We start from the raw sequence: 13264 nt of genomic DNA, 5'->3' as shown, positions 1-13264 counted from the left end.
TACTTTGTCCCAACTTTTTTGGAATCGGGGTTGTATTACATTTGCATATGGGCACCCTCAGGAAACACCCAATCTCCTGATTGGCGCATTCTGCTTGGCCACTTGACTGCGGATAGTGCCCAGAAGTCAGACTTACAGATACTCCAAGTTTGTCCATGAATCTAGCCCAATAACCTAGATGAGAACTGGGGTCCCTGATCACACAGTATGTCCTCGGGGATCTCGTAGTACCTGAAGACATGGTTGAATATGAGTTCCACTGTTTTGAGGGCTGTGGGTAGGCCAGGCAAGGGGATAGTTTCAGTGCTTTGGAAAACCGATCTATAACTACCATGATTACTGTGTTATCTTGTGATTTGGGTAGATCTGTGATGAAGTTGATAGCCAGGTGTGACCATGATCTCTGGGGTGGGGGTAGTGGCAGGAGTTTACTAGTGGGTGGAGCTTGGGGCACCTTGGTTTGTGCACAAACAGAACAGTAAGATATGAACTGGTTGATGTCAGATCTCATGTTCTCCCACCAATACTTTGTCCTGATAAGTTGATAAGTGCGTTGGCTATTTGGGTGTCCCATGGCAGGAGGCAAATATGCCCACATGATCAGATGACCTCTGTACTGTGATGGAACGAATGTGAGACCTGGAGGACAGGTTTCAGGCGGGTTGTGTGGTTGGTTCTGGGCCAGTTCCTTGTCAATGTCCTCGGAAAGAGCATTCACAAAGCACTTGGGGAGCAGGATGGATGTGGACTCTGGCTTGATTGTTGTAGAGGCATGAATTCAGGACAGAGTGTTGGCTTTAGTATTCTGGGAACCAGGATGGTATGCGATGGTGAATTGGAATCTGGTTAAAAAAACAAAACAGAACAAAAAAAAAAACCTGCCCAACATGCCTGTCGTGGGTTCAGACGCTTAGCTGCCTTGAGATATTCAAGACTCTTGTGGTCAGTGAAAATGACAAATGGATGTTCAGTCCCTCAAGTCAATGTTTCCATTCCTCCAAGGCCAACTTAATCCCCAACAGTTCTCTGTTCCCAATGTCATAGTTCTGTTCATTTGGTGTAAGTTTCCTTGAGAAGAACGCCACAGGGCGCAGCTTGAATTTCTCCCTGAAGTGCTGGGACAGGACTCTTCTGACTCCAGTTTCAGAAGCATATACTTCAACTGTAATATTGTATTGTATAATCTTGTATATAATGTATATTATACATATCTAATTCTGATCATTAGTGGTAATTAATGGCTGATGTTGACCTGCCTATTAATCCTTGTCTTAACATATGCATAAAACATAAAAAAAGGTGAAATTCAGCAGACTTTTTATGGTTTATGAGTCACAGAAAGAGCAGTCTGTACAGTTGGGTATCAAGCAAGTTCTCTCTCTCTCTCTCTCTCTCTCTCTCTCTCTCTCTCTCTCTCTCTCTTTCTCTCTCACTTACACACACACACATACACACACACACACAAAAAGTTATCTTTTGAACATTGTGCTGAGCTTGTTAAATACCATCCTCTGTGTTAGCCAAACCCATTTTATAAACCTGGCTATAAAAGCTTCATTTAATAATTGAACAGAGCAGTGTGTGACAAGGAAATCTGTTGCTTCAAGTGATCATTAACTTGCATTTATCTCTGTTTTATTTCTGAAGGACAGTATGTTACAGTACTTCTTATCAGTTTTTGCCAGTGGGGCAGCTCCCTGATCATTTCGTCAACATGAACATGAGGAGTCGCTTCAGATAAATTTGCCCACAAAGAGAATCTAGCCAAGCCAGAGAGGAAAACCACTTGCATTCACTGAACAAGTATTACTTTGCTGATCTTTATTGCATAGACTTTGTGGAAACTGAAGATGTCTGTTAAAATCTAACTTTACCGAAGACCAACAAAAGCGCCAGGATTGTGTATAGAAGGCTAAAAAGAGCTGTTTGATTTTTTTGACAGTTGCATGAACACGTGACTTTGTTGTGTCATTAGAAACCATGGCTGGCGGTGGAGGTCCAACAGCTACATTCTCAGTCTGGGACTATGTGGTGTTTGCCAGTATGGTCTTGGGAACTGCTGGCATTGGGCTCTTTCAATCCTTCCGAAGCCGTAAGGATAACAGCAGTGCTGAGTTCTTGCTGGGAGGCCGTCAGATGACAGCAGTGCCAGTCGCCATGTCCCTCACGGCCAGCTTCATGTCTGGGATCACAGTAATTGGCACTCCTGCAGAGGCCTACAGATATGGCACAGCTTTCTGGCTCTTTGCCTTTTCCTACACCATCATGTCCATCATCACTGCAGAGATATTTGTGCCTCTCTTCTATCGACTCAGCATCACAAGTATATATGAGGTAAGAGAACTAGCCAAATAGGGAAAATGTATGTAGAAGTGAACACACAGCTAAAGACAGGGAAGCCCAAAATCTTTTGGGGTAGTTAAGTCACAAGTAACATTAATTTTGTTTTCAGATCCCTTTTGGGTCAAAAAGAAATGTAGGGGAATAAAATTACCATAATAGTAAAATTCTACAATATTATGTTAAAATTGTGCTTTTCTAAATCAAGTTGTTTCATAGTCTCCTGTATTTTTTAAAATAGACTGTTAAATGCCCTAGGTTTTCATAGCATATATAAAAATAATATCTTACATTATTCCATTTTACCTTAGATTATTCTATTTATGACATAAATATACAAATTGTTGACAGTGTAGGAACCAAATTAAAAAAAAAAGGTTGTCTTTATAAATTATTTTAAAACCATTTTCTTTTCAGTACTTGGAGCTACGCTTCAATAAGGCTATTCGAGTGATTGGAACAGCTTTATACATAATCCAGACAGTGAGTTTAGTTTTCATTTATTTATGGCTAACACTTTCATGCATTTTAATAACCTAAATTGTGTTTGTATTGCAGTGGAAAAGCCATGTGCGCACATTGTTTTTCCATAATGTAATTACTTGATGCACTGCTATCCAAAGTAATGGATACCGTCATAAATGAAAAATGGTCTTAAATGAAAACCCAGCAGGTCAGTGGCTAATTACCTAATGTCTGTTTCTCTGTCTACAAGGTTTTGTACACAGGCATGGTGATCTATGCCCCAGCGCTTGCCCTCAATCAGAGTAAGTCTTGTTTCAAATGACAATGTCCAAGAATATTTTACATTTAATAAGATTTGTATAATTTTCAAATTGCGAAAAGGAATTTTATTAGTTTATATAACGACTACACTCTCACAGAGCTATCAGGAATGATACCTGTGCAAAAAAGATAAATATGTACTTGCTGATAAGAACAAAGGTGTTTATCTCCACAGACATACAACATCCAAATGTCAGAAATATACCAAGTATTTGATCATTACTCAAGTTTTGAATCACATAGTTACATATAAAAATTACTTGTTATGTAAAAATAAAAATATTAAGTCAATGTAAAAAATATTAAGGCTAAAGCATCCATTCTAAATAGGTCTTGAGGTTCTGATATAGAGTATGTTTTCTAAAGTGCTCTTTGCTTGTATTGTAGTTACTGGCCTGAACCTTTGGGGAGTGGTGGTGGCCACAGGTGTCGTCTGCATCATCTATTGCACTCTGGTCAGTTACAACATGCTACTCAGTGTCAGAACTCGATGCATCAATGCTGATAATTGTATCGAGCATCAGTCCTATGGCATTTATTCATCTCATCTCATTATCTCTAGCCGCTTTATCCTTCTACAGGGTCGCAGGCAAGCTGGAGCCTATCCCAGCTGACTACGGGCGAAAGGCGGGGTACACCCTGGACAAGTTGCCAGGTCATCACAGGGCTGACACATAGACACAGACAACCATTCACACTCACATTCACACCTACGGTCAATTTAGAGTCACCAGTTAACCTAACCTGCATGTCTTTGGACTGTGGGGGAAACCGGAGCACCCGGAGGAAACCCATGCGGACACGGGGAGAACATGCAAACTCCACATAGAAAGGCCCTTGCCGGCCCCGGGGCTCGAACCCAGGACCTTCTTGCTGTGAGGCAACAGCGCTAACCACTACACCACCGTGCCGCCCCCATTTATTCATTTACTCATTTATTCATATTTGTATAAAAAATGTTCAGATATCAACACCTGATACCATGTGATACTATGTCACGTAAGCCTGTGTCTGGATGTAGTTCACAATTAATTATGGCAATCAAAGCAAAACATACTTTTTAGCAAAACAAACTGCTCTGTGAAGAAATCAAAAAGGCATGTTTGATAGCACTTCAGTTTGACAAGCACAGAGCACACGCTTGAGTCATGCTCAATGCCCTTTCCCTTAACTCATGGTTCTGTCGGTGAAATAGGCTTAACAAATCAGTTTCATATAAAAAGAGATCAGTCTCATACAGTGGAGGAAATAATTATTTGATCCCTTGCTGATTTTGTAAGTTTGTCCAATGACAAAGAAATGAACATTCTGTAGGTACAACACACAGTCCCTTTAAGAACTACATTTTCCATCAGCCAACTTCCGCATTGACCTATGTCACGCCTGGGCGGGATCACCTACGTCACTTCCTCCCTGAGCCCATAAGTGACCCGGAAATCCACCATACTTCCTCTTTTGGCACCGTGGATTCAACATGGACACAAGGAGGACCACTCGCTCCGAGCCCCCAAAATAAAGACGTCTTTCTACCAAGAAGAGATATTCAACGCGGTTTTTCTTTTGTTTACCCTTGGCCACGGTAGAACTACTTAAATCGTGCTATCTCTCTCTCTCGGTTGAGCTACAGCCGGTTTTTGTTTGTCTATTATCAGTAACGTTACAAAACTGCCGCCCAAAGCAGTTAATTAAAGTTAGAAGCGACCGGATTTCCTTCTAACTAAAAGCGCTGTGCACATTGTTTGATCAGAGACTTAATTTCATCACGAACGACCACGCATCGGACGAAGAAATTCTCTGTGCTTCACGGAGGCCTCCACAACTGTGAAACTCCAAAAGTCTCGGAACATCTTCTCATAATCTTGCGTAGAGGCAAGATACTACTGGCAATTTTTGGGCATAAAACTAGTCTCAGGAATTAGTTTTATTAAGTAGTGTGAATTTAAACTCAGGAACGGTTTAATTGTTTACACTGTAGACACGCAGCATGTTGAATTGATGATTGTTCTATTTTGTTTTGATCTCTCAATTGTTTAATAGATAGGTTTTGCATGCTTCTCTATTCCTTTCTAACGCTTTGATTTCCTTATTACACATATTTTGACCTCATCAAGGTTTCAGTGGCTTTAGGAATGTTGTAAGCTAGTGAATTAGCAAATCGGCTAATTCTTTGTTCTACCTAGGAACACATGGTCACACTCACCTAGAGTTAATTATTTTTGTTTAGGCCACAGGCCTCACAACACACCTTAGCTAGCAAACCAGAGCTAATTCTTTTGTTCCCACCACGTGGTCACACTCATCCAGAGTTAATTGTTTTGTTAGGCCACAGGCCTCACAACACACCTTAGCTAGCAACACAAGGCTAATCTTTATCTCCACACATGGCCACACACACACACACACAAACACATCTTAGCTAGCAACCAAAGCTAACTCTTTTGTACTACTTAGAAACACATGGTCACCTCCCTCACACACAAACACACGCTCATCAAGTATATGACCATATCATATTTGAATGTATTTCAATTGCTAATATTTAATTTTTTATCTCTCACACACACACACACACACACACACACACATGTACGCACACACGCACGCACACACACGCTCATCAAGTATATGACCGGCATTTGAATGTATTCAACTGCTATTACTCATCTTTATCTTTGTTATAATAAATTCAATTATTATTGAAACTGTGTGTTTATTTGTTGTACCGATATTTTTGAAGCCATCCAATCTCAAAAGAATTCCAAGGTGCATATGAGTTATGTAATACGGTAAGTGATCATAACAATTTGGAATATACCATAATTTAGCTGTTTGGTAATTTATTATTAAGCACCAAAATTAATGGTATTAATTAATGAGACTGATTCAATGAGACTGATTTAATGAGATTAATTAATGAGACTGATTTAATATTTAATGAGACTGATTTAATGAGATTGATCACTCAATTACCAATTGCACCTACAATTCTATGATTTTAATGGTAGGTTTATTTTAACTGTGAGAGACAAAACATCAAAAAGAAAATCCAGAAAATAACTTCATATAAAAGATATAAACTGATTTGCATTTCTTTGTGTGAAATAAGTATTTGAACCCTCTAGAAAACAAGACTTAGTATTTGGTGGCAAAACCCTTGTTGGCAAGCACAGCAGTCAGACGTTTCTTGCAGTTGATGACCATGTTTGCGCACATGTCAGGAGGAATTTTGGTCCACTCCTCTTTGCAGATCATCTCTAGATCATTAAGGTTTTGAGGCTGTTGCTTCGCAACTTGGAGCTTCAGCTCCCTCCATAGGTTTTCTATGGGATTAAGGTCCGGAGACTGGCAAGGCCACTCCATGACCTTAATGTGCTTCTTCTTGAGCCACTCCTTTGTTGCCTTGGCTGTATGTTTTAGGTCATTGTCGTGCTGGAAGACCCATCCACGACCCATTTTCAGTGTCCTGGCAGAGGGAAGGAGGTTGTCACTCAGGATTTTACGGTACATGGCCGCGTCCATTCTTCCGTTGATGCGGTGAAGTAGTCCTGTGCCCTTAGCAGAGAAACATCCCCAAAGCATAATGTTTCCACCTCCATGCTTGACAGTGGGGATAGTGTTCTTTGGGTCATAGTCAGCATTTTTCTCCCTCCAAACACGGTGAGCTGAGTTAATGCCAAAGAGCTCGATTTTGATCTCATCTGACCACAGCACCTTCTCCCAGTCACTCTCAGAATCATTCAGGTGTAGGTGCATTTGGTAATTATTAAGTGATCTCATTAAATCAGTCTCATTAAATTTGAAGGTTAATAATTAAATTGAATCAATCCCATTGAATCATTTAATTTGACTTATTTGAATTGAATCATACCATGGAATCAGTCTCATTGAATTGTTTGAAGTGAATCATTCAGGTGAATCATTCAAGTGAATCATTCAGTGAATCATTTAATGAATCATTTAGTGAATCGTTTAGTGAATCGAATCAGTGAATCATACCATTAATCCTGGTGCTTAATAACAAATTACCAAACAGCTAGATTATGGTATATTCCAAATTATTATTGATCACTTACCATATTACATAACTTATATGCACCTTTTTGAATTCTTTGAGAGATTGGGGACTTCGGAAATATTGGAACACCAACAAGATGAATACACACAGCTTTGATAATAAATGAATTTATTATAACAAAGATAAAATTGGATAATCAATATATACAAATATGATATGGTGTGTGTGTGTGTGTGTGTGTGTGTGGCCTAGCTTGTTGCTAGCTAAAACAAAGGAATGTTATCTAAATAGAACAAAGGATTAGCTCTGTTGCTAATGTGTGCTTGTGTGTGTGTGTGTGGGAAGGACTTGACCATGTGTTTAGCCTCGTGTAGCTAACTACACGTGGTGGAGGCCTAGATTAGCCTTGTGTTGCTAGTGTGTGTTTGTGAAAGGCCTTATGGCCTAGCTAAAGTGTGTTTGTTAGGTCTGGTGAGGCCTACTGAGCATGTGTTGCTAAAGACAAAGGAATTAGCCGTAGCTAACTAGGGTGTGTTTGTGAGTGGCCACTTGGCCTGAACAAAAAGCTAGCCTGTGGATTTCTAGCTGAGGTGTGGTTTATCAGGCCTGATGGCCTGCTGAGCATGTGGTAGGCCTAGATTAGCTTTGTGTTGCTAAGCAGACAAAGGGAAGCTGTAGCTAACCCACTAGCTCATAACATTACCAAATTCATTGAAACCTTGATAAGGTCAAAATGTATGATAAGGAAATTAAAGTGTTAGTCAGAGAGGAGCACACACAGCCTATCTATTAAACAATTGAGAGAACATAGAACCAAAATAAATCAACACGCTGCGTGTTTAACAGTGTAACAGATAAACCTGGGTTTAAATTCACACTATTTCAGTAAAAGCTAAATTCCTAAGACTAGCTTAATTATGCCCAAATGCCAAAATCTTACTTACTTACTTACTTACAAAAGCTTAATTATGCCCAAATGCCAAAATCCCCACTCCAAAACCGTGCGAGTTTTGGGGGCTGAGCAGGGCTGAAGCGAGCTGAGTCGTGCTGTTCTTAGATAGTCGAAACGCGAGCCGTGTCGGGCTGAAGTGAGCTGAAGTGAGCTGAAGTGAGCTGAAAAAGGGTAGTGGAAAAGGGCCATAACTCAGGAGAATTTGCGGCAGGCCCAGGAACGGCAAGCCCGCCTGTACAACAAGGGTACGCACCTTAGAGAGTTCACACTGGGAGATAAGGTACTCGTACTGTTGCCCACATCGAGCTCCAAATTGATCGCCAAGTGGCAAGGACCCTTTGAGGTCACATGGCGAGTCGGGGACGTCGACTATGAGGTGAGGCGAACGGACAGGGGTGGGGCGCTACAGATTTACCACCTCAATCTGCTTAAACTCTGGAACGAGGAGGTCCCCATGGCGTTGGTGTCGGTGGCTCCGGAGAAGGCGGAGCTGGGGCCGGAGTTTCAAAAAGGGACATTGGCATCACGTACCTCTCCGGTCCCCTGTGGAGACCACCTCTCCCCGACCCAACTCACGGAGGTCGCCCAGTTGGAGACCGAGTTTTCGGATGTGTTCTCGCCCCTGCCCGGTCGCACTAACCTCATAGAGCACCACATAGAGATGCCCCCGGGGGTGGCAGTGCGTAGCCGCCCTTACAGGCTACCTGAACACAAAAAAAAGGTGGTTCGGGAAGAACTTCAGACCATGCTCGAAATGGGCATCGTCGAGGAGTCCCACAGTGACTGGAGCAGCCCGGTGGTCTTGGTACCCAAGGCCGACGGGTCGGTCCCGTTCTGTGTGGACTATAGAAAAGTCAACGTGGTGTCTAAATTCGATGCGTACCCAATGCCTCGTATTGATGAGTTGCTCGATCGACTCGGCACTGCTCGCTTTTATTCGACGCTGGATTTGACGAAGGGATATTGGCAGATCCCCTTGACTCCACTATCCCGAGAAAAAACGGCCTTTTCCACACCGTTTGGTTTACACCAATTCATCACCCTTCCGTTTGGGCTGTTTGGGGCGCCCGCTACGTTTCAGTGGCTGATGGACAGAGTCCTCCGCCCTCACGCCACTTATGCGGCCGCGTATTTAGATGACATCATCATCTATAGTAATGACTGGCAGCGGCACCTTGAACATCTGAGGGCCGTCCTTAGGTCGCTGAGGCGAGCGGAGCTCACAGCCAACCCAAAGAAGTGTGCGATTGGGCGGGTGGAAGTACAGTATCTGGGCTTCCACTTGGGCAACGGGCAGGTGCGTCCCCAAATTAATAAGACGGCAGCAATTGCGGCCTGCCTGAGGCCCAAGACCAAAAAGGGGGTGAGACAGTTCCTGGGGCTGGCTGGCTATTATCGTAGGTTTATACCTAATTATTCGGACGTCACCAGCCCGCTGACTGATCTCACTAAAAAGGGGGCACCAGATCCGGTCCAGTGGACGGAGCAGTGTCAGCAGGCTTTCTCAGAGGTAAAGGCTGCACTGTGTGGGGGGCCACTTTTACACTCCCCTGACTTTTCTCTCCCCTTTATGTTGCAGACCGATGTGTCAGACAGAGGGCTGGGGGCGGTTTTGTCCCAGGAGGTGGAGGGGGAGGACCGCCCTGTCCTGTATATCAGCAGGAAGCTGTCGGTGCGTGAGGGGCGCTACAGCACCATAGAGAAAGAGTGTTTGGCCATCAAGTGGGCGGTTCTCGCCCTCCGGTACTACCTGCTGGGGCGCCCTTTCACCCTCTGTTCGGACCACGCGCCCCTCCAGTGGCTCCACTGCATGAAAGATGCCAACGTGTGGATCACCCGTTGGTATCTGGTGCTCCAACCCTTTAATTTCAAGGTGGTCCACAGGCCGGGGGCGCAGATGGTCGTGGCAGACTTCCTCTCCCGTCAAGGGAGGGGAGGAGTCGGCTGCAGGCCAGACGGCCGCCCGGCCTGAGTCGGGCGGTGGGGGTATGTGGCAGCGGGGGCGTGGTCAAGCGCCGGTCTGTGACAGGAGGGCGGAGTCAGGGAAGGTAAGTGGCAGAATCACTACACCTGAGAGCAATTAACCTGTGTTTGTGTGTCTTCCCAGTGACCGCGCCCTATATCAGGAGGGAGAGCAAGAGCGGAAGGAGCTCAGCCCTGAACAAGACGCCAGTTGTGTGTGTCTGTTTGGATGAGTGAAGTTGTTAAACTGAAAATTCTAGCAATAAACGCTATTTTGAACCTGATCTCTGTCCTGCCGTCCTCTGTGCTCCACCCACCAATACTGAACCGCTACAGTGCGCTACTGCGGCTAAAGCTGTCAGGGACGCAGACCATCTTATCCAGCTTGGCGTGTAGTGTTATGTATGGGTTGCCTGGGCAGACCCAGTGGATGTCTTTAGTGGAGGTGCACATCTCTAAGTCTTGTGGATTCACAAAAATGAGGATAGCACTGCCAAGACTATATGCCAGGCGTATTTGCGATGAATACACACTAGTAATAAGAGCGGATTTTAGTTTTTTATCTACCATGTTAAACCGAAGGGTTATTACTTCATTGGGTTGGTAAGTCTGACCGGGAATGTGAGTGTACGCTTATGGATGAGTGATGCGTACAAGCTAGGTGGACAGGATGGGCCTAGCTATCGTCCACCCCCTTTTGGAGTGAGGACTGTTCAAAAGGTTTGCTTCGATTATTATGGACCCATCGATATGAGAGCGTTTGATTAGGCCTGGATGTCCTAATGTGATACGCGACGGAGAACGGTTTTCCCACGATCGAAAGGTCTCGACCAGGGTGGTCGAAACTTCTCTGAGATTCAGGCGTGGTAGGCTTTGTGTCCTTCTACTCTTGAATCAAGATTCTTTTGGGCACCTGTAAGGGTTGACTGTAGGTGGCGTCGTAGGTCGGCGACATGTTGATGTGCGGTGTATGCAATTGCGATGCTCATGGCCTCTGGTTTGTATAGGAGATGCAGGGGAAGAACCGTCTCTTGCCCAGTCATCATCCCAAAGGGTGTGACTTCAGTGGCGCAATGAGGGGTGGACCGAATGGCCCTTAGCACCAAGGGAAGTTTCACATCCCAAATTTTTACCATGGTTTGTGACATACTTTCACAGCATGCCCACAATGGTTTGAATGGCTCGTTCAGCCTGACCAGAGACTTGAGGGTGGTACGCGATATGGAATTTCGCCTCGACGCCTAACATGTTCCACAGCGCAGCCATTACACCAGCAGTGAAATGGGTGCCTGTGTCTGAGTTGATGGATAGAGGGAGGTTTTTCAAAGAATTGTGGCCACAAAGGGGAATCGCGATGTCGGGTGTTTCAACACCGGACTCGGTGTTCAAAGACATGAACTGAAGTTCATCGGAAATTTGATCTCGCGTGGCGCTTGGTTGATCGGTGTTCGCACTAATCTCATCGCAACAAGTTTGTGCATGTTTTGTGGGATCCAACGACGGTGGAGTTTTGTTTTGTGTGAAGCTGACTAAGTTTAGGTTGCAGGGCTTGGTTGGGATTGGGTCGCCTTGTGAGAGCCATGTCTGAGAAATGGTGGTGAAGACTTTAGCGCACGTGAGAGGCGCGTTTTGTGGGTTTGCCTTAGCCACCGGGGGGGCCCCTACATCCTGACCCTTGCCTGCTGTTTCAGAGGGATCTCTTTCCCCCTTTTACGAGATATACCCGTGGTTCCTGGCCTAGTCATGCCAGCGAATAGCTTGTCATTTTTCTTGGGCTCTTTTATCTTATCTGTTGAGGGATTTGACTGTTTTTGTAACAGTTCTTCAATCTCAGCCAACTGGGCTTTTAAAGAATCCAGCTCTGAGCGGATCTTACCAGGTTGGTCTGAGTCACTGTGTTGTTCATCTCTACCCTTATGTTTAGAGCTACGGTCGGTACGCTCCTGCCATTTCTGGCCAGAGCGGGGATGACGGTCTTGCTGCCAACCGCCTTGTTCCCTACGACCCTTTTCATGTGATGGGCAGTTGCCATAGTCACTGTGGACTTGCCTTCGGTCCCTCCTGGCCTTACCTTGCCGATTTCTCCACTCACCCTTGTGATGGCTCGGCAAGGGGTGGTTTGGACCGGGATTTCTCCAGGGGGGTTGCATACAGCGTTTGGATCAACGTGCCCGTTCTCTTGTTCTTGTCGTTTTTCTTTTGTTTTTTTCCCATAGAGAATGAATAGGGCTCATGAATCGAATCGTCCTACTCGGACACGCTCCATCGCAGATGCACCAAACCTCATGTGATACTTCAGGCCAACTCCCCCGACACATACATGCAATTGGTTCTGACCCGCACTTATATTTTTCCTTTCTTTTTGCTCATCCTTTTTCCTCCATAGGCTTGCATTGATTTTTGGCCTCATTGAAAATGAATGGTGTTTCAGGAGAAAAACTTTCACTCTCCATCAGTTTTTTTAACCAAGTGACCAAACTTCAAGAAACTTTACTTGATGCCTCAGGCCAAGTCCCCGCACAGATCCATCCCCTCATCTGAGACCTGCACTCGTCTTTTCCTTGGTTTTCACGCATCTCTTTTTACCTCCATAGGCTTCCATTGATTTTTGGCCCCATTCAAATGAATGGAGTTTTGCTCAGTAACACTTCACCACACATCCACCAAACTTCATATGGCACCTCAGGCCAAATCACCCATCACACACATAATATCGGTTCTGACCCGCTTTCATCTTTGTCTTGCTTTCATCCATCCATTTTTTCTCCATTTTGCCGCTAATCAATGGCAGCTTGACTGAGTCATTCCTCCCTTCCCCCATAGGTGATGATGCATTTGGCAAGGATCTGCTCATTTGAGACTTTGACAGCAAATCAACTTCAACTCAATGGCCACTTTATTAGGAATACTTACACGCACACATGATAGCAATTAGCATATAAGCATTCACGTGTTACCATGCTAGCTGTTAGCATGTTACCCATTATGATATCATGCCTGCTGTTAGCTCGCGAGTTGTTAGCATGTTCACCATTAGCATGTTATCATGAGAGCTGTTAACATGTTAGGATTAGCATGGTAGCATGTAGAGTTCACATGTTTGCTGTTAGCGAGTTCACCTGAGCATGTTAGCATGCTAACTGTTAGCATGTTAGCTGTTAGCATGTCACCCTCAGCATGTTAGCATGCTAAAAGTTAACATACTAGCC

At 44.3% G+C, this 13264-nt stretch overlaps 1 protein-coding gene across 1 annotated transcript in view; it reads left to right on the top strand.

Annotated features, from left to right (window-relative positions):
• Positions 1-1980: 1980 nt before the first annotated feature.
• Positions 1981-13264, top strand: part of slc5a8l (solute carrier family 5 member 8, like) — a 32236-nt gene continuing 20952 nt past the window's right edge. Inside the window, exons 1-4 of the mRNA XM_060918446.1 lie at positions 1981-2334; positions 2758-2823; positions 3056-3107; positions 3514-3581. Of these exons, the coding sequence (XP_060774429.1) occupies positions 1981-2334; positions 2758-2823; positions 3056-3107; positions 3514-3581 (540 nt within the window). The remainder of the gene's footprint in view (positions 2335-2757; positions 2824-3055; positions 3108-3513; positions 3582-13264) is intronic.

The sequence above is a fragment of the Neoarius graeffei genome, chromosome 4 (assembly GCF_027579695.1).
Source record: "Neoarius graeffei isolate fNeoGra1 chromosome 4, fNeoGra1.pri, whole genome shotgun sequence".
Lineage (NCBI taxonomy): Eukaryota > Metazoa > Chordata > Actinopteri > Siluriformes > Ariidae > Neoarius > Neoarius graeffei.
This window is presented reverse-complemented; position numbering and strand designations above follow the sequence as displayed.